The 26515-nt window shown below is 38.3% G+C and overlaps 1 protein-coding gene across 5 annotated transcripts; it reads left to right on the top strand.

Annotated features, from left to right (window-relative positions):
- The first annotated feature begins 405 nt into the window (after nt 1-405).
- MLF1 (myeloid leukemia factor 1) lies at nt 406-25315 on the top strand. 5 transcript variants are annotated; one of them, XM_070945346.1, is made up of 10 exons: nt 406-546; nt 6865-7015; nt 13539-13583; nt 13712-13756; nt 14667-14711; nt 18248-18334; nt 19178-19306; nt 20224-20383; nt 21103-21235; nt 21864-25315. In XM_070945346.1, exons 1-10 carry the CDS (start codon nt 503-505, stop codon nt 21973-21975), a joined length of 951 nt encoding a protein of 316 aa, XP_070801447.1. In that variant the 5' UTR covers nt 406-502; the 3' UTR covers nt 21976-25315. The 5 variants fall into 5 exon arrangements, with proteins under 5 accessions (XP_070801447.1, XP_070801446.1, XP_070801451.1 ...); XM_070945345.1 differs by having other exon boundaries at nt 18245-18334; XM_070945347.1 differs by lacking the exons at nt 13712-13756; nt 14667-14711 and having other exon boundaries at nt 408-546.
- The last annotated feature ends 1200 nt before the right edge of the window (nt 25316-26515 follow it).

Genomic DNA, 26515 nt, shown 5'->3' with positions numbered 1-26515 from the left:
CAATGCGTTTCATGGCGCATTGGCTGTTTCTAACGCGCCTGATGGTTTTCTAGCAATTCTGGCAATTGTGGTGTCTTTCTTTTAGAGATTGTGCAGTATGGCTATTTTTCGGGCGGGAAATAAAGGATACAAAAAAATAAAATAAGGACTAATAAAGGGAGACCACCAGTATCGGAAGCAACGCGGCAAAGAGGCCCCGCGCAAGCCGACCTCCCCTTTTGCCAAAAAGCTCATCCAAGCCGGAGTTATTGCCTTGGAGCCAGTTGCCATGGTAGCAGCAGCTCTGTTCTATTATCGTCCGTCGCCATACTGCGTGCTCGCCGGAGCCAATGGCGAAAGGAAGGGCGGGGATTCCATGGAGAAAGGGGCGGGGCAAGAGCGGGCAGGAGGTTCGTTTCTAGAGCCGGTCGTCGGGCGGCCCCAACGGAAAGATCAGGCGTTCAAACGGCGCTGAAGGCGGAAAGAGCAGGAGGAAGGCAGAGGCATCTCCGGAGCAGAAATCATGTTCGGGCTCTCCAGGGTCTTCGAAGACGATCCCTTCTTTCGGTGAGCGGGCGGGGCCCGGGTTGAGCTGCATTTGGGGCTAAACGGGGGCCGCGGAAGGTGAGCGGCGGATAATTTCCCTTGATTGAAGCCGCCCGGGTTTCAGCGGAGGGGCAGCCGCTGTGTGGACGAAGAAGCTGGCGGCCCCTCCGAAAGCGACCGCGCCCGCCTTCGTGGCTTTTCGAGAGCCGGCCGCATCGACATATGTGTATCCGGGAACCTGGATACACGGCAGTGCGGAGGATGGGCTTCCGAGGGGGCCGTGGAGGAAGAGGAGGCACCGCCTTGCTCAATGCGCCGGCGGAGATGCAGCCGCTTTGCCCCTGATGCCCCCATCTCCTGTCCCCCTCCCCCAAAGATAATACTCCTATGCCTGCATGTTCATGCTAGCAGGAGCTGAATAAAATAGAATAGAGCTGGAAGGGACCTTGGAGGTCTTCTAGTCCAGCCCCCTTGCTCAAGCAGGAGACCCTATACCAGTGTTTCTCAACCTTGGTAGCTTGAAGATGGGTGGACTTCAACTCCCAGAATCCCCCAGCCAGCAGCACTGGCTGGGGGATTCTGGGAGTTGAAGTCCACCCATCTTCAAGCTACCAAGGTTGAGAAACACTGCCCTATACCATTTCTGACAAGTGGCTGCTGTCCAGTCTCTTCTTAAAAGCCTCCACCCACAACTTCTGAAGGTAAACTGTTCCACTGGTTAATTGTCCTCACTGTTAGGAAGTTTCTCCTTAATTCCAGGTTGCTTCTCTTCTTCATTAGTTTCCATCCATAGTTTCTTGCCTTCTGGTGCTTTGGGGAATAATTTGACACCTCCCCCCCCTTTTTCTTTGTGACAGTCTCTCAAATCCTGGAATACAACTATCATGTCACCCCTAGTCTCCCTTCTTTTAAAGGTTGGAGGTGCAACCTGCCGCCCCCCCCCCCTTTTTTTTTTTTTTTTACTTGGTGGGCCTTTCCTTCACTTGGTGACTTTTTGGGCTTCAGAGTGCATGCCTATGTATGTATTTGTGCATGTGCTTGCAGATAAAGATATACTAGCGAAAGGCAGACTCTTCCCCTCAGTCCACAGGCCAACTCCCAAAATGGAGAGGATTAGAATTCAAAGTGGTTTTTGCTCTCTTTCCCAACCATCGGAACGGACGAAGCTTCTTTGGATGAGAAGCAAAATGTTCTCCTTCCTCAAGGAAAAAAAAAAACTGTCTAGTTGCCTTTTGAAAAAACACCTTTGAGACAACTATGACCTGAATGACTAAGAATCCCACAGACATTTTCGTTCTGTCCTGAAGGATGCTGGAATTTATATAGGCTGAAATAGACATTTTGAGTCTTAAAATCCAGCTGCTGACCCTCCTAAGGGAAGCAAAACTCGAGGGCAAATTCCTCAGGATCCCATGAAGCTGCAAATTGAATGACGGTAGGCCAAATGCAAACCATACATTTTGCACCTTTGGTGTAAGTCGGAAAGGGCTTTAGGCAATGAAGAGTCTACTAACTTTTTAGAGGCCTCTTCATGTCTGCTTTGAAGTAAGCGTCTCTGAGGTACGTAGTGCTTATTTACATATAATTGTGTCTAGAATGTAACTTGGTTTGCTCTTCTGCAAGGTTCCCAGCATTATGAAACTGCCATTGACCTTCTTCTATGGAATGAGAGAACATGCTCTTGCTGCAGCATGTTGGAGTTCCCTTGCAGATGTTTTACTCTCGCGTTTAGGTTTCCAGCTTATATTTTGGTGAGCAATGTTCTGAAACACCACCAAAATAAAAGGTGTTCATTGTATGTGTTCTGAAGGTGAAAATGGCATTTTTATATACATATGCTTACATTTTCTTTCAAGATTTTGATTTCATTCATATTAAAACTGTTTGAGAAAATTGATAGACAAATACTGATATAAACAGTTGTTTTAAGAAAAACTCCTTATGGCTTAGATTTTGATTAATACATTCTGAAAATTCAAAGATAAAACTGAAATCTCATATGTTGTGCAAAAAAAGAGGCAAGGTTTTTGTTATACCTTAAAACAACTGCTTTTAATAAAACATTACATTAATTTTGCTAAAAGTATTTGGAACTCTCAAAGTTTTTGCTGCTTTTTCATGTATGTTGAATGATCTGTTTTTAAAGGTCTGTTTTAGCTCAGAGTTTAAATTTTTATTCTGTAACAATAATCACTGACTCTTATTAGAGAGTTAGCCATTGTGAGTGTTTCTGACCCTCTGCAATGTTATCTTCTGCTAAATGCTCACTATATATAGACCTACTGTAAGTCTGAATCCCATTAGAAACTTTAATGAGGCTTTGTTTAGTATCAGGTTGTAAAAGTAATATTTTAACATCTAAACTGCATTTAAATCTGTTTAAAACTAGATGCCAATAATTTATGTTCATGTAAGCTTTTTGTTTTCACAACAAATCATAGCATCAATGAAAATCCATTGTCGTATTTCTGAGTATGGCTTACTAATTGTTTACAAATATTCTTAAATTGGATATTTATAAACAGTCCTGAAGACTTTTACCATACTTGGAAGTGTATGGTGATCAAACTTTTTATCTGTATGATCTGCTTTAGCCAAAGATAATTTTCAGATGCCATTTTTGATTTAGCATTTGAGTACTCAGTCAGAAAATAGTTTCTAGTTATTTGAGAAACTGCCTGTCCACTGTAGTGTCCTGCAGTTGTCCTGCTCTAAGTCCCATTGATCAGTGTCATTTGTGGAACTCAAGAATTGGACCTTCTCGTCCTAATACCTCTTTTTGGAACAACATTTCCCTGAAATTCTTATTAGCCTCTCCCCAACCTTATTCAACATGCCCTCAAGACCAGCTATTCCCCCAGGCCTTGGATTAGAGTAGAAGCTGACTTTAAGTGGTTTGGTTTAGTTTGACTAGTTTCTCCAGCCTTTTTAAGGTTTTGTACCATTGTATATTTTATTGTTCTTTTGTAAGCTGCCAAAAGTTATGATAAATTCAGTTGTTATGTAACAGCAGTTACACAACAGTTAAAGAAATAATACATACATACATGCACACACACACACACACACACACACACACACACGCATATTAAATTTTGTGGATTAATTCAATATCTTTATCCAAATCAGGCTTGTATGTTAATCTGACTCATTTCTAACTTCTTCCTAGGAGCAATATGTTTGGCTATTAATTTTGCAGTACTGTAATTTCTCTGCTTAAGGTACAATTGTACGTTAGTTACAGATTATATGTAAGCTACAATTACACAGTAGTTATACAACTTTTGAAATCAGAGGACAGTTTTACTCAATGTCAGCAGCTGTTTTGGTGGCTCTGACAGGGTGTTAAGACTTTATGTCAGTTTTGTTGCCAACTTCTAATGTAATAAAATCAGTGGCATCAATCCAGAGACTTGCATGCTCAGACAGGCTGTTTCCTTGGCATTTAGTCTTCCTTTTAAAACAAAATTTTGTTTAGTCAACATGTAGAAGTCAGAAAGTAACTTGGTTTTTTCTTTAAAAAGATTAGTAGACTGAAAATGAGCAAAGGCACCTGTGACTGCATATTAAAGGAATGTAGGTTGTTGGGTTAATCCATTGTGCTGATTAAATCACTTTTGCGAGTGATATTGAAAAGGAGGACAATTTCCTGTCATTCTTGCTGTTGTCCATGCTCCTTAAAGCTCTGCTCTAAAAGTTGGAGAAGCCACTAAACTCAGTTCCAAGAGGCCATGGAAAATGTATAAAGGAGAAGAGAGGGAAATTCCACTGGACAAATGGATGTTTAGAATAGAATAGAATAGAATAGAATAGAATAGAATAGAATAGAATAGAATAGAATAGAATAACAGAGTTGGAAGGGACCTTGGAGGTCTTCTAGTCCAACCCCCTGCCCAGGCAGGAAACCCTACACCACAATACATTGTGGTGTGGTATACACAATACATTGTGTATACAATATATACACAATATTGAATTAAGCCTACTATTGTGGATTCATTGTGAATAAGGAGCACAACAACGCTGAGAAGAAGAACCATTCTTATTGGAACTATCATTGTGTGCTTCCTTTAAAAGAAATAGGGACCCCAAACAATGGAGAAGCAAAGGTTTTCATAAAAGTTTGAGGGTTGAAATCCTAGGAATCTGATTTGCTATTCAGTTTGGGTAAACAAGGCAGGTCGTTGTCAGTATACTTGGGATGAGTCCAATTGTTAGATAAAATGAACTTTCAGAAGAGCAGCATCTCTTGTAAAAGAAGGTGAAATCTTAAGGATGAAACTGGGGTTTAAAACATTGGGGTTTCTTTATGTTGCAATTCCCTTTTATGTGCTACCCTGTGAACTAATGAGGAGGCTTCTGGTCTTTGGTTCAGGGATGTTTATCTGGGGGTAGGAAGGTTCAATTTGGGTCTGATGGGATTAGGCAGCAATAAACCGAGTTTGACCCTGATCACATCTAAAGAACAGGGAGGAAAAGGATACAACCTCCATTTTGTTTGATAGGGTTTATTACCTCTACCACACTACAGTAGCCCTTCTGGATTGTGTCCCCAAAGTTCTAAACCACTCATTATACTACATCTGGTTTCCTGTAGTATAATTATCACCCCATTCTTCTCCTTATTTACTTTGTGTTTAAAAATGCATAGCAAGCACTCCCTTGAGCAGTTTGGCAAAAATATAAGCATGGCATGGAGAAGCAAAGCAGGTGTTTACATTCCTATAAATGAATATGCTGGAAATTTGGTTAAATGTAACCAAGATTTAGATATTGTTATAATAGGTAGTATGGGTATATTTTTTAAAAATAAATAAAATATAGTGGGGTTTGAATGACATTAGTCATAAACTGTCCGTTTTCTTGCTTAGTATAATATAAATATAGTACTAATTCTCATTTTTGAGAAGTAATATTTTGCATTCTGTAGATCATGCAAATTGCTAGCATTACTTCACTGTGGGAATAACTTCTAAAATAGTAAACTAGTATAAAAGCTTCCTTTGCCTCAGAAGGAGAGGATTGGAATTGACAGATCAGAAATACTGTCTAGGACCGTGATGACGAACCTATGGCACACGTGCCACAGGTGGCATGCAAAGCCATATCTCCGGGCACGCAAGCCGTTGCCCTAGCTCAGCTCCAGCGTGCATGCATGTGCCGGCCATCTGATTTTCCAGCCTTCCGAGCCCACTGGATGTTGGGAAACAGGCAGTTTCTGGCCTCTGAGGGGGTGAGGAAGGCAATTTTTGCCCTCCCCAGGCTCCTAGAAAGGCTCTGGAACCTGGAGAAGTGAAAAATGGGTCTTCCAGTCCCACTGGAAGTTGGGAAATGAGCCATTTCCGGTCTCAGGAGAATCTCTGGGGGGGCTGGGGAAGGCCGTTTTCGCCCTCCCCAGGCTCCTAGAAAGGCTCTGGAGCCTGGGGAGAGTGAAAAAACGGGCCTTACGGTCCCACCATGCCATTGTGTGCCAATACCAGGGGGAGCGCGGGGGAGGTTGCACATGCATGGGGGGGCGGGGGTGTTGAATTATAGATGTGGGCACACGCGCACGCAACCCCACTGCACTCCCCCCCCCCCCCGTTTTTGGCACATGATAGCAAAAAGGCTAGCCATCACTGGTCTAGGATAAAATTGGTTTTATAAATGTCTTCTTGATTGCACAGCTGTTCCTGGGAAGCTTTACTAGATCTCAGACTGTTTTCTGGTCCTGCCAACTTTTTTCCTGAATAGTGTAGACAGGTGTAGAAGCAATTTCCCTTCTGCAAAAGCCTGCCCTGTGAAACTATTTTTGTATAGTTCACTACTGGGACAGTAGTCAATGTTCTAATAAATTTTTTATAGAAAACATTATAATATAAAACTAGCATAGCAAAATGACAGTTTTCTAATATATGTATAAGGGCCACCAGTGAAAACAAAGTTCTGCACTTCAATTATATTTAAGTAACTTATTGGAATACACTGGTGTAACTTGTATGGTATTAGTATATTGCAAGGAAAAAATACTCAGTTATACCTTTCATTCTGTTGACTTTGAGAATAAGTCAAATCTTCTGTCTTTTTGATTGATTGATTGATTGAATGAACTTACTACAGTGGATACTCAGATCATGCACACTCCGTTTTACTTGTTTTACTTGTTTTAAATGTTCTGTCTTTTAATCTTTCTTGGGTATCATAATGTAAAATGCACTAGTTAATTCTGAAAAACAATGTGATCAGTGAAAACTATGTAAACTCTGTAAATAGTGGCTTTGTTATATGTTGTGTTTGAGAACTTTGCATGTTCTCTGATGCAGAGATAGATATTCTTTAGCTATCCTATATTATTTTCAGGGATACATTTACTGCCCATAATGAACATGTACGACATTTATTTTCTGAACCTTTTGGGCGAGATCCATTTCTTTCAATTGAAGACAGACAAGGAGGTCTGCATCACAGAGGACATCCCAATTCTCAGATGGCCTTGAGAGACAATGACAAGGTATGTCTTCTTTTAGATAATGTCAATTTCAACTTTACTACTCCTGTAGGGGAGAAAATCGTGTTTTGATAGAGAATATGGAGATTACAAAACTCTTACTTGATTTTTAGTTCTGAAGGACTACATTTATTTAAACCATTATTTTAATGCTGAATCATTTTCTTTTCTCACAAAGTGAGATAACTGAAACTTTGGACTTTATGTCCTGGTTTAATACTACAGGGGTTGAAGGACAGTGCCAAGTCCTGTATCTATGCACTGGAAACTGATATAGCTTACAGCAGCAGAAATTGTCACTTGCAAGTCAAAAGGGTAACTGCCAGATTTTTTTTTATTCTTACATTTGTACTGAGGGACATCCTTTGAAATAGAAATACCCCATCTGCCTTCTAGGCTAGAGTTACTCTTTTTTTCCTAGATATAGAAAGATCACTATGCCTTTGGCCTTTTGCTGTTTTGTTCTAATTATAGTTGTGGGATTTTGTACCTGTAAGAAAAGTAAATAAAAATACATGTGATGCTTCTCCAAATTTGTTTCTTTAAATATTATATTAAATATCTGTTTAATTCCAGAAAATACTATGAAGTGATATATAAATGTATCTAGAACAATACCTGCACTTCGTCTGGCTCTTAGTTGTCATTAAATGACAATAACAAAAACCCAAATGTCTTTGCTGGCATGCACTTAGATAATATTATTACATATGCATCACTCTCCGGGGAATGACTGAAACAAATTATTTAGCAGTGAAGTTCACCTTTTTGATAGGTCGGAAATGTTGGAGCATTCTAATCTAACTAAATTGGGAAGGACAATATAATAATAACATCCATTTTGAATTGCTCTTAGTATGAATAGACTCAGTAACTCAGTTGCTAGGAGCACAGAGTTGCTTCTATGAGTTATTCCTGATTAATCCTTTCTGCTGACAGATTGACTTTGATCAGTTTAGCAGAAAGGCAACTTCACTCCTTCCTGAAACCATGTGCTCATCTTCAAAAGTCTATTCCAGAGGGATGCCCCAACCTCGGGGGGAGATTTGAGGAATGGAGAAAAGGGCAAAGAAGCCAGAGGGGTGCGTTGAGTCACAGCCCATGATATATATGAGTATGAACACTACCAAATTGGATTTTGCTCAGCATCCAGAAAGAAAAATCTCACAGATCTTTAATTGAGATAGAACATTGTTGGTACATGTTATCATTGTTACATTTTTTTACCTGCCTTTTCAGTTGGAAATTTACTTTACATGTTTTCAACAGTCAACTCAGTTTCCTCTATAATTAAACTTAATTTTGGTAAGGCTTTAAAAAAGTATACATCCATTATCATTACATCAGCTCAAAGCATTTTATAGTCAAAGTCTTGATAACATGTTCCTATAAACATTATGTTAGTTTAAGATTTGCGGGAATTGGCAAAATAGGTGAAACTGTCACCAGCATGGAACAGGCAGCTTTGGACAGTCTTGCCTAACACAGGGATCTCCAAACTTGACAGCTTTAAGACTTGTGGACTTCAACTCCCAGAATTCTCCAGCCAGCTATGCTTGCTGGAGAATTCTGAGAGTTGAAGTCCACAAGTCTTAAAGCTGCCAAGTTTAAAGACTCTGGCCTAACATGTAATATACATGTTTTATCTGGACTGAGACCCAAAACATACATGATCTGGGCACAGGTGTTCCAAGGTGGGAAGAGTAGGAAAAAAGGGAAAGTCATTGATGGAGGAAATATGTCTGGCAAAAGGAAGCTAAGGGATAGAAGGAAGATACAGGAATATTGGGAGATGTGCAGGGACACAACAATGTGGAGAAAGTGCCCAGAATATTCCCGCCAAACTTCCTAACCACAATGTGATAGATCATAGAGCTAACATAGAAAAAAAAAACATTATTTTATGCATATCTCTATAGATTCTATGGGAATGATTAGTGGAGTATTTATCTTATTACTTTTAAAATATATGTCATATGTTTGAAGTATTTTGGCTTTTGACTATTCTACATATAATTTAATGCTCCCAGACAAATGCATTAATTTTTGTGACTGTGATATTTTGTGTTATGATAAGGGCACTTAAGAGCATCTCAATCTTTCATAAAATTATGACAAAATGCAAACATGAATGTGGCTATATTAAGAATGCTATTCTTTCTCAGGAACTAGGGAGGGGTGGTTGCAATCTCCTGTTGTTTGATGAAGCTGAATGATAGATAGCATTATGCAGCCAAAAAGCTATCTGTTATAGAAAGTAGAATTCTTCTAGTGGTGGTAGGCTCTAAATCTACTGTTGTTCTTAAATTTGCACAGTCTTTGTATTACTGCATTCATTACCCTAGAAAATTACAGTGTTCTAGGTTGCTATACAATTAATTCTTTGCTTTCCTCCATTTTTGAACAAAGGAAGCCTGTGCTGTTTCCAAGGATTATGGTGCTTTTGTGCATTATTTGGTTTGCTACATTTCTTTTCCTTAAATCAGCTCGACATTTTCACATACCTGTACCGCTGCTGCCACGCTGGCCTCCGAGCCCAGTGCAGATGCCGATCTGCTCCGGGCTTGAAGCTGCCTCTGATGCTGCTGATCCAGGTGCCGATCCATGCCAGGCTCAGAGCTGCTGGTGGCGTGGCAACAGCAGTGGGAGGTGTGAAAATGGGAAGCCCCAAGCAGCCCTCCCCGACGCACTCTGCACTCTGCCCACCCTCTTGCTTGCCAACCCCTTGGCTCTCTTTCCGGCCACCTATGGAGTGAGTTGGCCAGGTGGATTTGTCCTGTGGCAACTTGGCACCTGTGAGTTGGTACAGGCATTTTGGCGGTAGTGAGCTGGCAGTAGTGAGCTAGCCACAGTGAGTTATCCTAGACCAGTGATGGCAAACCTTTTCGGCACCAAGTGCCCAAACTGGAATGCGTATGCACGCGCCAGAGCCCCAGAAACTCGAAGACCAGCCCTCTCTGTGGGCACACGCACCATCGCCACCAGGTCTTCTGGTTTTTCGGTGTGTGCATGCACACCGGCCAGTTAGTCTTTGGGTTTCCGGGGCTCTGGCACATGCGACGATCAGCTGGCCGGCATGCATGTGCATACCGGAAACGAGAAGAGCAGCTGGTGACAGCGTGCGTGTCCACAGAGTTGGCTCTGCGTGCCACCTCTGGCATGCGTGCCATAGGTTCGCCATCACGGTCCTAGACCCATGGAACAATCCTTTCCTCATGTTTCTTGTAGTAATATTCTCATTGGGCTTAATCACAAAAGTTGGCAATTTGATTGCCTTCAGACATTTTGGAATACAGATTCCATACCTTCTAGTTAGCTATCATTAAAGTTGCTGGAAACTGCTTATACTTTGACAGCAGATTATTCCACTGCTAAGTTCCTAGCATATGTATTAATAAAAAAATAAAGATACCCCAACATTTCATAGATACCTAGTCTGGGGTTATGCCTAGGCCTCAGTATATGCACCATGTAAATTCTTCAGTTTGATTGTGTGTAAGGACAATTTTTCAATCATATGACTAAAATTCATATTTCGCTTCACATTTTAATTGTAGAAGTCAGTTATGCTGAGTAAAATGAGATTTTTTAAAATATGGGATGAGAATATAACATGAAAGTAGAAAGGAGTAGAGGTAAGAAGTTTAGGCTTTGCAAGGGAATAGGTGGAGATAAATGAGTCATGAGATAGAAAGAATAAGCTATAAATGAGTAGAATTGTTGAGTGATTCTACTTGTAAACAGGGATCTTGTAAGTGCATTGTATGTAAAGTACTGTGAATTTGCTGAAAACATGCAGAATGACCAGTATAAACATGTTTTTCATGTGATGCTTTAGTATAACTATATCCTTCACCCATGCTTCTGGACATTCTGGTGTACTTCTAATGTATTTTTTAAGGATTTGTAGACTGCTTCAGTTGCATAACTCTAAAAGTGGCATACAGCATTCTCCTTACATAATATATGTTGCTTCAAACAGAAGATTGGCTGTGCTATCTCTATCCAACTTTCCACAACTACTACTACTAATTTCTTCTGAAATCTCAGGCACTTGCAGTCATTTAGTCTGACTGATAGTTTTTCCATCCAGTCATAGTTAAGTCTGTTCTCTGTGTTGTGAATGTACCTGCATTTATAGCCTCATCTTTTTATACATGTACTGGCAAGTAACTTATTCATGATGGATTTATAAACCAAAATATTCTGTATATTGTAACAGATTTACTCAATATGTCTTTTTAGTGACCTTTGAATCTGCTGACATTGTTAGGATTTCATGACTATTTTTGTATTTTACATTATCTTTGATCTTACAACATAATTTGCTTGCAGACTATTTCCTTTAAATAATTGTTGTGATCTGCAATTTTTCTCAGCTCGCTATAATTTATTAATTAAAATGTATGTCTTGAAGAGGAGCAAGTATGTTGATGTATTCAAAGTTTCTTTTTGAATTGGCTAATCTCCACTGAATCTACATGGGATTGAATATTTGGAAACATGAGTCATGTGTAAAATGCTTAAGTTGATACTTCAAAGGTAGTTAAAAGTTTTTTTAAAGATAGATTTAGATGCTTAAAGTATAATCAGTTATTAAGCATGTCTTATTTCAGTTTCAAATTAGATGTGACAGAAGCTGTAATGTTTGTTCATACCAGGTGAAAGTGTAATGCAAGTTGTAACTATAGTTTGAAAAGAAGCACATTGAGGCTTCCTTTTCCTTCCTTCGCACCTGGCACATAACAGATTGCCTTCATGAATGCCTCAGGAGTTGTTCTGTCCCAGGTATCTGAATTCAGATGAAAACAAAAATGAAACTTGGCTCCTGGATTAAAAGAAGGCTGGAAACTTATTTATTTATTTGTTTGTTCGTTCGTTCAATTTCTATGGCCACCCATCTTAGTCAATGTCTCTAGGTGGCTTACAATTCAAAACATATATGTTACTGTTAAAAATATTAAAAAATATTTTAAAACAATAAACAATAAAACCAATAAAAACACTAAAAACATCCAAATTAAATACACATAGGAGCAAGATACTTGGTCAGTTAGCAGTATAGCCAGTAAACGGGGTGATTCTATCAGGTATCCTTGACACATTTCAGTGCCCAGGGCTGGGAACATAGCCAGGTTTTTAGGGCCTTGCAAAAGGCTAACAGGGTTGAGGCCATTCTGATCTTCAAAGGGAGAATGTTCCATAGAGCTTGGGCTACTGCAGAAAAAGCTCATCTTCTATCGCCACCAGCCGACATTCTTTGGCTGATAGGATATGCAGCATATCCATTCTACTCAACCTGGTTGGATGGGTAGAGACTCTTGAAAAAAATGTGATTCCATCAGGTACCCTGGACACAAGCCTTATAGGGCTTCCAGCATCTTGAATTGCATCCAGAAACTCATCAGTAATCAATGCAAATCACATAGCAATTGTGTTATGTGTGCCGTGTATCTGGCACCATCTGCACAGTTGCATTCTGCACCAGTTGAAGTTTCCAAACGGTCTTCAAGGGCAGCCCATGTAAAGCATGTTACTGTAGTCTAACTTGGAGGTTACAAGGCGTGAGTTACTGTGAGCAGGGTTTCCCAATCCAGGTATGGGTGCAACTGACACATAGGAAGGTGTGCAAAAGCCCTCTTAGCCACTTCTCCACCTGTTTTTCAAGCAGGAGCCACAAGTCCAGGAGGACATATAAATTGCACACTGGGTTTGTCTGTGATAGCTCAACCCATCCAGAACCACAGATGGAAGAACCTTGTGGGGGGGGGGTGAAGTGTCCAAATACTCACAGCCACTCCGTCTTGCTAGGATTATCCCATCCAGTCCCCAAGAGCCTCCAGACCCTGGTATAGTATGTCCACGGCATCACTCAAGAGGCTTGGGATAGAGATATAAAGCTGGGTGTCATCTACATACTGATGATATCTCACCCAAACCGATGGATCACCTCACCTAGTAGCCTCATATAAATGTTGAATAGAAGAGGAGAATGAGCACTAAAGCAACCCACAAAATAGGGGGCACAGGCTAGATATCTTTTCCTCTATCAGCACCGACTGGAACCGGCCCTGGAGAAAGGAGAGCCAGCAAAGAAATAGCCCACCCTCAATTCCCTAAGCTGGCCCAAAAGGATTCCATGATCAATGATATTGAATGTTACTGAGAGGTCAAGAAAAACCAGGATGGATGCACTGCCTCTATCCCGCTCCCGCCAGAGGTCATCCATGAGCGCGATCAATGAAAAGGGACCAAATAATCATCCTCATCCAGGGTTCTATAAAGCTACCATGTGACCATATGCCATGAAATGATAATAGATTCATGATTTTCCTCTCCCAGTTGTTAAAACTGTTTCCTATTGCCCCTTTTATTTAAAGAGGCTGTATGGATGATCTATTTGCCCTCAGGTTTTTCATTATTTAAGATTGATTTGGAGAATTTCTTGATTTTAACCTATGAAATGTGTATCCTTCTCCAACAATAATATTGCAGCAATTTACCTAAGTTGATGTTTTTCTTACAGGCGATGAGCTGTTCCCTTATGCCCTTTAACAGTTTTGGTGGCATGGTTAGTATACAAATACAACACAAATTTAATCTGAGCATGCCTATTTTCCACTTGAATTTTTTAAACCATAACTATTTCTAAACCATACTAGTGCAACAATTTTGAATGAACTGGTGCTTCTCTTTCAGGGTCCAAGTTTTCCATTTATACCTTTTGGCACTTTTGGTGGCATGGTCAGTATACTAATGACAAAGATTACTAAGATTTGGTGGTATGGGCATTGAGCATTAGCATTCTTGTTACTTTTCATTTTTTTTTCTTTTTGTCCAGAAATAAACCTTACATTTATCTTATTTTTTCTTACTTATATATTTTCTTCTATTTGCTAAATGAATCCTTTTTAAAAAAATATTCTATATATATTATTATTATTAACTTTTATTCACCAAACATGAAACTCAATTATTATTATTATTATTATTCTTTTATTCATTAAACATGAGAATAATAATAATAATTGAGTTTCATGTTTGGTGAATAAAAGTTAATAATAATAATAATAATATATATAGATTTTTTTTTAAAAAAAGGGATACATTCAGCAAAGAAGAAAATATATAAGTAAGAAAAAATAAGATAAATTTAAGGATTATTCTTATTCTTATTCTTATTATTATACCGTTCCAGTTGTAGTATTCTTCTCAAGTATTTTTCCCAAGGGATTTTAAGAAAACTTTTTGAGTGCATTGGGATTATGAAATAGTAAACATAGTTTAAATTTAGTTTATGCTAAAATATATCTATGGGTGGAAATTTATGAATGTTTGAAGTGAAAAGGTGATTTTTTTAAAAAAGAAAAGATGAATAGGAAAGTTAAGATTTCAGTAAAAAAAAGATGTAAGATGATAGAAATGGGGACTGCAAGATTCTTAGCTATCTTAATAATACAAAACTTTTGCTTTTTTTTTTTATGTGGTGAAAATGTGGAAGGTAATAATAAGTAAACTTGATGATAGAAAATGTGCAGGATTCTTTTAATAGCAGATTTCAAGAAAGTTGAGTCCAGATGCACTCTCATTCAGTCAGATTTTAAGGCCATAATATTAATGCTGCAATTTATACGATCTACAATTTTTCTTTTAGGCCATGAGTTTTCCGCTTATGCCTTTTGGCTGTTTTGGTGGCATGGTTAGTATATTACACACGCATAATTCAATTTTTTTTGGGGTGATGTGGACATGTCTGTTTCACTTGTTCTAAAACTAAGCATCTTGCATTTTGCTTTATAAGTGCATTTTAGTATGCTTGTTTCATTTTGTGAATCTGTTTTGTGTTTTTTTTTAATTTTGGGGAAATCATTGTTAAAATACCTATTTAGTGTATGTGGAGATTAAAATGATGCTACAATTTCCAAAGGCATCTCTTTTATCATCTTTTATTTTCCTTTTATGTATAATAAAGCTAGGACAGGAATAAAAACTCAACTTCCAATGACTTTCTTTGTATTAATCTATATTATATAGTGAGACTATATATATTATTAATATATTCATTATATAGTTATTTGTGTCATTCAGCCATATCTTCCTAAATCATTTCAACAAATGAAAAACAAAACAATATATACCGAGCAGGTAGCAATTAAAGCTGGGGTCAGTTATATACTGAGGTCATGGGCTCTTTGACCATATTTTGGCTCTTTTGTCACAGAATAATTCAAGCAAGCATATTTGCTGCAGGGAAAATATGCTTTTATTTGTCCTTTTTGAATCAAAGTAAACCCAACTTTTTCTGTCCAAGACCATTATAAGGAATATGTGAATGATGCTGTACCATGATGATGTTTGAAATATATTAATTGATGGGAAAGATCTTTGTGCCTCTTTCTTTTGGACCTGCTCAACGGCTTTTAGCATGGAGTTCAATAAAGGAGGACTTATATTGTTTGAAAAAAAGCAGTGAAAAATCTGCAAAGTTCTCTTGCATTTCCTATTAAAGGTAAAGGTTCCCCCTCAGACATACGTGCTAGTTGTTCCCAACTCTAGGGGGCAGTGCCCATCTCCGTTTCAAAGCCAAAGAGCCAGCCCTGTCCGAAGACATCTCCATGGTCATGTGGCCGGCATTACTAAAGGCCAAAGGTGCACAGAATGCTGTTACCTTCCCATCAAAGGTTGCCCCTATTTTTCTACTTGCATTTTTTACGTGCTTTCAAACTGCTAGGTTGGCAGAAACTGGGACAAGTAACGGGAGTTCACCCTGTTACGCTTTACTGGGGATTTGAACTGCTGACCTTTTGATCGACAAGCTCAGCGTCTTAGCCACTGAGCCACCATGTGGCTCAATACTCTAATTTCTGTGAACATTTCTGGCACGTACATTACTGTACGTGCCAGAAAATACTTTCTAAAAACGCAGCACATTAGCCTGTTTTTTCCTCCATTGCAGAATATCAAAATATTAATGTCTTCTTCCATAATCTACTGTATGCAGTGTATATTGGCCTATACTCTTTAATGGAGACTGGGGGAAATCTAACTAAATATGGCCAAGATATCGATTGAATATCTCTGCAGGCCTTTTGCTTCCATCGTTAATTCTTAAATTCTTTTTCCAATGAAAACATTTTGCTTCAGTTTCTATCAGTTTTTTTCCTTTGGCATACCAATCGTATAGAAATGATTATATGATCTTTATGTAGTATCCTATGGGGCTTGCTAATTGGGAATACAAGAAATATAGCATTTAGCCACAACCAACATTATGAAAGAATGAATGCTTTGTCCATTAATTTGATTTTCCCTCTAACTATACTAAAGGTTCTCAAATTTCAGAGCAGGTTTAGGAGAAGGGACAATGTGTTGTGTTAGCAAAACCATTCAGAGAGACCTCATTAGATAAAATTCCATCAATGGATTCCTAAATATTGCTTAACTTTCATAATTGCAGATGATAATTTAAAAGATAGAGACTTTATTACTTAATAAATGTTGGGAAGTCGGTTATAAATCAAAATTACTATTTATGATTTTTATATTTTTACTGTCAGAGAAAACGGACTGTTAACATTTCTTCTGGGGTCCTGGAATAATTCAGCCAACCGAGCTATTGGTATACCTGTATTAGGAATGGGAGACACCATTTTTGTTCTAATCAAAACAAATTTTTAAATGGCACAAATGCTGTGCCATAGTCCTGGTTTTTAAAATTTCAACCCCTTTGTTGCCTTTTGTTCCTTCCTCTCATCCAATTTTGAGGATGTCCAAATTCTATGAAACTCTAGCACTGGGGAAAATATAGAAAGAGAGTGAGAGAAAGAGAGAAAGATTAAGAGCGCACATGCCAGATATTTCAATGAGTTGGATGTTCTTTGGTTTCATTCAGTTTTCTCCATTCTTGCTTTCTTGCGTGTTTCATTTTGTATGTGAGCCATACATTTACGTGCTAATATTCTCAGTGAGTTTACTGGGATTCCTATAACATTTTGCCTGCTTCTGTAGCCTTCCCTGTGGTCTGTAAAGGTGTTAATACTTTGGCTGGACTGTTAGTAACATGTGATAGCAGTGTAAACAGAAGTCATGGTTACTGCATTCCCATTTTAGACAATGGCACCGAGTCAACAGTGTGTCATACAAGTGTTGTGCTCTGTCATTAGTCTGTACCTTCTTTCATGTATAATTGTATTCCTAAATTGCATATTTCAAATCACAGAAGAGAATCTGGTTTACGGAGTGATTAATCAGCTCTTAAATTGACCCAGGCGTAGGTAGCCATTCAAGTAATCCACACAAAAAGAAACATTTTTTCCGCACATGGCTAACTATAGCCAGTGGTGGGATTCAGCCAGTTCGCACCACTTCGGGAGAACCGGTTGTTAACTTTCTGAGCAATTTGGCAAACTGGTTGTTGGAAGAAATCATTAGGGCTGGAGAACCGGTTGTTAAATTACTTAAATCCCACCACTGACATTTTGTGTTCTTTAGCTTGATAGTAACAAGTATAACCAGGAGTGATAAGACAGAAACAAGGCTTTGCCAGCGCATTCTAAATTTTTCTTTTGGTAAATCAGATTACAGTAATATTTCAATTCATCTAATGGTATAAACTTTTTTTTCATACGTTTGTGAAATAGTTATTGTTGTGATAACTAGTTACTTCATTGAAAACTTAATGGTTGGGAAATGAGTTTAAAATCTATGAAATCGTATTTTGATTCAATTTTACTTAAAGTTAATACGGAAAGCCTTTCTGATACTTCTATAGACATGCATATGTATGCCTGATCCAACAATCTTCTCTAGGAACATATTTGACTAAGGGCCAAACTAGATGTTGGCTGTCCCATAGTTTGGAATTTCACCTACTGACAAAACTTGGAAGTGACACTTTAGAAGATGTGGCTTAACATATTCTAGCAGTCTATTCTTACACACTACTTTGTATTAGCTTAGAGAAATTTCCGGCAGTTCGTCTTGTGTGACTACAGTTTGAATTGAGAACAGTATAATAGCAAAAGAGGAGCGTTTCATAAAAGACCAAGCATCGCTCTTATTTTCTATTTTCTTTTTACCGCTGTTCCTCATAATTGCTATATCTTCATCCTGCTCCCTGTCTTCTGATGTCTGCAAAAGTAAGCTTCTCTCCACCTGTACATGAATGAATTGTGATAAAATTTCTGAGTTTTGAAACATTTTATTGTTTCTATTTCTTCCTCTCTGTTGAAGCAGAACATGAATTTCAGAAATCCATTCTTTGCAATGGACAGAATGATGTCAAACATGAGAAATGGTATGGTGGAATTGCAAAGAAATTTTGTAAGTTGTTAAGTTTTTATGTTAATTTTGTCATGAATGTTATTCATTAAAATAATAGGAAAAAATAGATTTCCTTAGAGCAGGGGTCCCCAACCCCCGGTCCACGGCCTGGTGCGGGGTCTTAGCCCGTTCTGAACCAGGCCCTAGAAGTGGTAAGAGCGCACATGCACACACAACCATCCCCTCCCCCACCCCTACTGCTGCCTCCACCAGTCTGAAAAAACTTCCTTAGAGAAAGAGGTTAGCAGTGCATTATTATCAATTGATAGTTTTTAATTTCAGTCTAAGTTGTGTCTTCTGTAATGAAGGAACTGTAGAGCTTATCTATATTTCCTGTTAGAATCATTTTCACAATGTAATGTGGTACTCTCTTCGGTTTCATTCCCTCCCCCCTCCCCCCCATGCTGGCCTTAGATATATCTAATTGACGCATTAAAAAATGGATAGAAATGCCTACCCCGCCATGCATATTTGCATTAGCTTTTGACTGTTTGCCAGACAGAAAGAAATTAATTCTGAAAAACTTTCTTTCAAACTGCACTGGAGTAGACTTTTAGTCATTTCCAGCGTCTGACAGTTCCAAAATCAGCTCTTCTATTAAATTAAATTTGCTTGCCAAGTGAATGGGTAAATTTGCATAATGCTTCAGAACATATTGCAGGCCTGGAATATTAAGTCAGTTCTGTCGATGTGGGTTGCCATAGTATTCTTACAGGATTTCTCTCCCCCCACCCCCACCCCAGTGTAATCTATAGATAGAGGATCGCAAATATCCATTAAATGTTGGCTTCCATTCTGTACTCTAATTGTAGTTTTTACTTGTTTTTAAATTATTTTCTTCAGGATAAAATGGCAGTTGATCCAAATGCTCACTCATACAGTTCTTCCTCAGTGATGACCTATTCTAAGAAGGGTGACGAACCGCCCAAAGTTTTCCAAGCTTCAGCTCAGACACGGACTGCTCCAGGAGGGGTACGATAATATTTTGGGAATCCTCTCTTAACTAATAATAGTATTACTCTAATTTGGTATGTGCTTCTAACTCAGTAGGCATAAATGTATTATTATGCAATAGGACAAAACATTGGAAAATTAGTATAAAAGTTTGAAGTGAAAACTTGACTTTGAAGAGATGGTATCATGTTTAAAAAACCCCTTCGTTGCTTTGCTCATAGGTGTTGCCATCTAATTTGGCTAAGACGTTTGAATTTGAACCTTAACATCAAGTTCATGAAATACAGCATGCAAGCAAGATAAAACTGTTGAAAATAGCCCACAGTAAATCTCTTCAGAGCTCAGCCAGTACCTCTTTATCAAAAAGCTTCTAATAATATACTTACGGGCATGCTGATAAGTAGTAGCCAAGATTGTCGAGATAGTTAGTGTTCCTTTCATGTGGCAAATAGCAGAACACTCTTTATCTCTGTAGCTGAAAAGTTCCATTCACTGGCTATATTTAGATGACGTTATGATAGTTTTTGAACCATTCTAATGAAACAATGTTGAAACCTTAAAATACTGGAATTTGTGCATAGTTTCTCTATACTGTATGTGAATCAACATGCATGCTAAGGCCATAATTCAGAGACATGATTGTGCATGCAACTGAACTGTTTTACGTGTGGTTTTTGCTGCTGCAGCTGCTCTCTTCCACCTCCGCCCTCAAGTATAACTTCCGCAGCATAGTGAGTGAAATTTTGTATATCTGCTCATAGTGTAGCCTTCTGCACTTGGCATGTTTATTCGGTGACTAATTTAGGCTTCATAAATTAATTTATGATTAATTTAGGCTTCATGATTTGTAGAAAGTTTACTTGAAAGGAGAAATCCAGAAAGCTGGATTTTTCTTCTTATTACATTTTTTACTTGCTTGTTTTGCTTTAATTCAGATTAAAGAAATCAGAAAAGCTTGTAGAGATTCCGAAAGCGGGTTGGAAAAAATGGCCGTGGGTCATCACATTCATGATCGTGCTCATGTAGTTCAGAAGGCAAAGAACAACAAAACTGGCGAAGAAGAATTGAATCAAGAATTCATTAATTTAGATGAAGGTAATTAGCCATGCTGCTGGACTATTATTTTCTCCTCCTCCCTCCCCTCTCTCTCATATGATCACCTGTCAATGCTGTTTGGATGGTGCCACAAGCAAGTACCTGCATATAAAAATGGCGCATTGTGCATCTTGTAGATAATTACCATGTTTTTCGGAATATAAGACACACCTACCTTTTTTGGTGAGGAAAAGAAGAAAAAGAAATCTCCCTCTGTCTCTTCCTTTGCCTCTGAGCAATTTTGCCTCTTTACAGCAAACAGCAAACAGCCTGCTTTACTTTCATTTTCGTTTTCAGCTTAGCTTGATTAGCACAAGGGAAAAAAAATCTGTTCCAGCAATTTACCTCTTTGCAGCAAGCAGCAGAGCCCTGCACAAAACAGCTGAGAGCAAATCAGATGAGAGTCGGGAGGCCGATCCAATCAACTTGTGCTAATTATGTTGTGCTGAAGCTGAAAGGAGCTGTTTTTTCTTGCTGCTTGCTGCAAGGAGCTAAATTGCTGGGAGGCAGAGGCCAAAGGGTGGGGGCCAGTGTGTGGGTGGGGCTACATTCGGTGTATAAGAAGCACCTAAATTTTCACCCCCTTTTAGGCGGGAAAAAGGTGCATCTTATACTCCGAAAAATACGGTATGTGTATCTTATTAGTACAAAATATTGAGATATATATACATACTTTCGAATGAAGAAATTTATAATTTAAAATTGCAATTGTTTACCAGGAGAAGCTCATGCTTTTGATGAACAATGGCAAAAGGAGATTCTGAAGTTTAAGCCCTCTGGAGGAAGACACAATATAGAGTCCCCAAAACATAGAAGTATTCATCATGTAAGCAAGGAGGATGCTCCAAGGAGGTATACCTTGTAATCTTTCTTGTTTTGCCTTACGCTATTTTAAGAGAGAGAGTCAGAATTCTTTAAGATGTCATATGTGCATAAGGATTCTGTTAGGCAATTGAGATGCTTATTTTTCAGGAATGCATTCAACTACTGTGTACATTAAGCACTCTAATATAAAAATATTGGCACTAATTGTCTGCGGGCTAGTTCAGTTAAAACCTACAAAAGAAAAATGTCAAAACAGAAAATTTGTGCGAAAACAGTATTGCCCAAGGTGGGGATAAGGAACATGTCCTACAAACCTTGATAAATTACAGCCGTGGCTATCCCTTACAATTTAATTGCTAAGATATTAGCAGCATTTCGTGTACCACAAGTTCTCCACTCCTTTATTGATGCAGTCCTGGTCCCCTGCATGTTTGTTTTCCCCAGATCTGAATGACTCCATCTTCATTGGATTACAGGTGACACAAATTGAGCTGGGACGTTGTACTTTATTTTTGCAAACCATCTGAAAAACAGTATCTAGATACAACAGTTGTTTCTTAATGCATGGTTAAAGACTTTTTCTGTGCTTAGCTGATGTTACCATGTATAAAATAAACATCAAGTATTCCCTTTTTGTTATCTTTGTTTTTTTCAGGGATAAGATGCACCCAAGAACAGCAATAGAAGGACCGAGGAGACCCGTATCTGCTCTTGAAAAACTCAGTGTCAAGGGATCACATGTTCCTCTCAAACCCAGCAAAAAATAATTGTGTTGCTTTTCATGTTAATATGGATGTCTTGGGAGAGGACACAATAATTCTGGATCAACAAATAAGACCAAGCTCTCTGTTCCTAGCATTAGTGATTCTTTTTTTTTTCTTTTGACTACTGAATGTTTCTGTCAGTTTCAGCTCCTTGGTAACACTTGGCTCTGAACAGTAAATGAAAAACACTTCAGACTGAAAAGTACTTTATGACATTTTAAAAGAAAATGTGGAATGTTACAGCTATTTTCATTAACACCAACTGCTCTAATGAATATGGGGACAAAGTTAGCATTACAAAGATAGTACCAGGTTTCAGGGACTTTAAATAAATGCTTTGTTTATAACTCAAGAAGCAATACTGGTATGCTTTTGGCAAAAGGCCAATCTTTCAAAGCCTAGATTACAGTTGAACTGCAAAGTCATTAGCCATTACGTAATGAACATAATGTCAATTTTCTTATTATCATTGAATTCTACCCAGAATTTGTTTTCCCAATATATTACATGAACAGAATCAGTACCTTAGTTACATTTTGGATAGACAAAAACAAAACAAACAAAAAAAAACATGAATCTCAACTAAAGCGTTTCACTAAGGGGGATTCTGCCATCTTTGCATAAAATATTTAACCCAATCCATTTTGGTTTCTTCAGATTTGTAAAAAAACAAAACAAAAACAAATTTATTCTGCTTTCATTGAAAGTTATTTTCTAAATTATTTAATTCCACATTCTAATTATTATTTTGATATAAAAAAGTACTAATTTTTACAAACAATGATTTATAATTAGAAAAATTGTTTTTTTAAGTTTGGGTCAAACTTAATAGCAATGTAACTTTCATAGGGCAAACAGGAATTCAGCAGAGAAAGTGGTAACTGAAGCTCATTTCAGTTTTCATATTCCATACTGGAGCTAAAAGCTGACATCAGGTGATGGAGAATTTCTGAATTATCAATCCATTTTAAGACTGCTTTTAGTGCACTGTCCTTTCTCTTGAAGATATTTTCCTCTTGTTCTTAATTATTTTGTTCATTTACTGATTAATTAGTTCATTTTCATGATGCTGAAGGGTAAGCTAGAGATGCAAGTTGTTGCAGTAGGAAAAATATAAAAATACAGATTTACTGAATGTAGTTTGTCAACATGACGATATAAGCAATTCAAATTGATAAAGCATCTTTTAATGCAAAGTCATATTAAAACATGAATATTTGGATTCATTGATTATCAAGGCTTGGCTTGTCACTTTAGATATTGCTGCTCTGTAGGGATAACTGAGAAACATTATAGTTTTGATATTTGAGCTTCTGTGTTAAAAGTTCTAATATTGTGATATCTTATTAAATATAAAGTAAAGTAAAATATATGTAGCTCTTCTCTTTCAAGGTATGTAACTTAGATATGTATATGTATGCCATTCTTCATACTGAACAAACACTATGCTATATTAGATTGACAATTTTAACTTAAATCAATCTTTCAGATTTCATAAGAGAGTTCTTCATTAACACTTGGCACTTTTTTGATAATAAAGAGCTATTCAACAAAATGTGTGCGTGTTTTGCAGAAGAAATAGTATAATGCAGTGCTGAAATTATAATTTATAGCCATGATGGTGAACCTGTGGCACAGGTGGCACGCATAGCCATATCAGTGGACATGTGAGCTTAGCTCCAGTGCGCATGCGCGCACCAGCCACCTAATTTTTGGGCCTTCTCGGCCCACCAGAAGTTGGCAAACGGGCTGTTTCTGGCCTCCGGGGGGATCGAGAAGACCGTTTTCACCTCCCCAAGCTCCTAGAAAGGCTCTGGAGCCTCGGGAGAGGGAAAAACGGGCCTACCGGGACCACTGTGCCATCATGTACAAGGAGCTGGGGGGGACGGGGGGGCTACACCCCCATGTGCGGGGCACACAATTATGGGTGTGGGCATGCGTGCGTGTGACCCCCTTCCCCCCTCCGCTCCTGGCATGCGATGGCAGGAACCCACTGGTCTATAGCCCACTTTCTTTCCCTAACTAGTAGTTATGAGTTTGTTAACACTTTCTATTGTAAAGTGGTCTATAGCCCACTTTCTTTCCCTAACTAGTAGTTATGAGTTTGTTAACATTTTCTATTCTCAAAAATCTCTGGCCAGAGTACAAAATATAAAAGAACAAAATAGTGTAAACATATTAATAAATTATTTAAGGTTCTTTAGCTTTTCAGATTTAATAGCTGTTACTGAAAGTCTTTTCTATGGTTGTGGAATACTAAATATTGCAGCACAGGTTTATTCACTTTCAGGCTTTAAGATTAAGTACAGATAGTCCTTAAAGCCAGTTTGTTTAGTGATGATTCGAAGTTACAACAGCACTGAAAAAAATGATTTATGACTGTTTTTCAGACTTACAACCGTTGCAGCATCCCCATGATCACATGATCAAAATTCAGATGCTTGGCAATTGGCTCATATTTATTATGCTTGCAGGGTCCTGAGGTCATATGATCGCCGTCTGCGATCTTCAAAGTCAGTGGGGAAGCCAGATTCAGTTAACAACCGGGTTACTAACTTACCAACTACACTGATTCACTTAACAACTGTGGCAAAAAAGGTAGTAAAATGGAGCAAAAATCACTTAAAAATGTTTCACTTAGCAACAGAAATTTTGGGCTCAATTGTGGTAAATCGAGGACTACTTTATATCCTGGGCGGGTCAAGCCAAAAATTGCAAGAGACGTACAAAGTGAGATTACCACTTAGTTCATACTTCCCCGCTGTTACTATGGGACTCAGTAAGACTTAGGCATTTTTGTAAAACAATATTCTACATTTGTTTCATTTTTGTGGTTTTGTATCTCAGAAAAGTACCAATTCATTTTACAAGTGTATGTTAACTAGTTTCTTTAAAGCAATTAGCTGAATAGTATGATACTGCTATTAGGAGTGCTTGCCAGATATTTGTATGGTCATTGGTAGGGAGGATTAAAATTGTCTGACTTGAGAAATATTCTAATGTACAGCAGGGAGTAAACTGTTGGCAAAAGTTTTAGATACACTTCTGGGTCTTTGGCAGCAGTTAAATATGAAAGATGCTCAAAAGCTCTATCAGTTATGTGTGTGCTGGTAGCATTCCACTTTCTCAGTTTAGAAGTTCCAAACATAGACTGGTGTGGCTGATGATTCTCTGCCTGAAAAAAATATTTGGCTCATGTTGCCTAGTTACACTGTTCTGAGTTAAAAAAGAATTAAAATACGGACAAAATCAAAATATAACCCTTTCTTCATTTCGAACAGATACAACATCATCTACATCTATGTGGCTCTAAAGCACATTGTGTCTTTGTCATTGTAAAGAAGAAAAATCTAACTTGGAATAAAATTAGAATTCTTAGTTCAATACAATATGTTCTCATGATTAATTTGGCAGTGGAGTCATTGATGGGAAGTCTTTGGAAAATTCCATTAAAATTTAATATGACCTTTCAATTCATCATCAAGCACGATTGCGGAGTTAATCCTATTTTCTGAATTTATAATGTGTCTGACTCATTTGCGGTGTATGGTTATTTGCACCTGGATGACTAATGTGGGCTAATCACTCTCTGAACTTTCATTATATATATATATATGGTTGTTGGATAGATAAAACAGGATCTTTGGATTTTTTGTAGTGATTAGATATATAAGTAAGGACTGACTCAAGTCGAATTCAGCTCCTGTGAGAGTGGATCTGGTTTAGTAGTTTTCCTACCAGTTTCTTACCAGTTTTTCCTACCATTTCCCAGCACTTTTTTTCCAAGACTCAGTTGTTTTTATACATACAGGTAGTCCTTGACTTACAACAGTTCATTTAATGACAGCTTGATGTTACAACATCACTGAAAAAAGTGACTTATGACCATTTTTCACACTTACGACCGTTGTAGCATCCCCATGGTCACATGATTTACATTGGGATCGGGTGGGTTATAAATTATTTTACTACTGGTTCTGTGGATGTGGCTTATTTTGTGGGCGTGGCTTGGTGGTCATGTGACAATTCTTTAGGATTTAGCAGAGGTACTGGTCTACCAGGCTTTTAACTACTTGCAGAGTTGTACCGGTCTACTCATTTGTTTTTGGAGGTACCGGTCTACCCATTAGTTTTTGGAGGCACGTGTCTACCCATTTATTTTTGCAGGCACCGGTCTACCCATTAGTTTTTGGAAGCACTGGTCTACCCATTTATTTTTACAGGCACCAGTCTACTCATTTGTTTTTGGAGGCACCGATCTACCACCACACTGCCTTTTAACACTGATCAGCTGTAGGGTGGCCCTTTGAAGCCCTGAGGCAAGAGTTTAAACAGTTTTTTTCCTTCTAACCGATCAGCTGGGACTCAGGAAGCAGCAATAGATTGGGGGTGGGGCCAAATAAAAGGTAAGAATAACGCAGGGGGCCAGGCCGGGGGGGCAGAACCGGTTTGGTGATGTCATATCGTCACCGCTACTGGCTCAGTGGAACCGGGTGGAACTGGGAGAAACCCACCACTGATTGGGATGCTTGACAACTGATTC

This window comes from Pituophis catenifer, unplaced genomic scaffold (assembly GCF_029215685.1).
Source record: "Pituophis catenifer annectens isolate HBS135680 unplaced genomic scaffold, rPitCat1.0.hap2 SCAF_6, whole genome shotgun sequence".
Lineage (NCBI taxonomy): Eukaryota > Metazoa > Chordata > Lepidosauria > Squamata > Colubridae > Pituophis > Pituophis catenifer.
This window is presented reverse-complemented; position numbering and strand designations above follow the sequence as displayed.

Bases quoted from the DNA above. Each gene is read 5' to 3' on its own strand.
- MLF1 (XM_070945345.1), top strand. From the start codon at position 503: ATGTTCGGGCTCTCCAGGGTCTTCGAAGACGATCCCTTCTTTCG. The intron at 20,384-21,102 runs GTAATTAGCCAT...ATTGTTTACCAG, and splicing joins ATTCATTAATTTAGATGAAG to GAGAAGCTCATGCTTTTGAT. The intron at 21,236-21,863 runs GTATACCTTGTA...TGTTTTTTTCAG, and splicing joins AAGGAGGATGCTCCAAGGAG to GGATAAGATGCACCCAAGAA.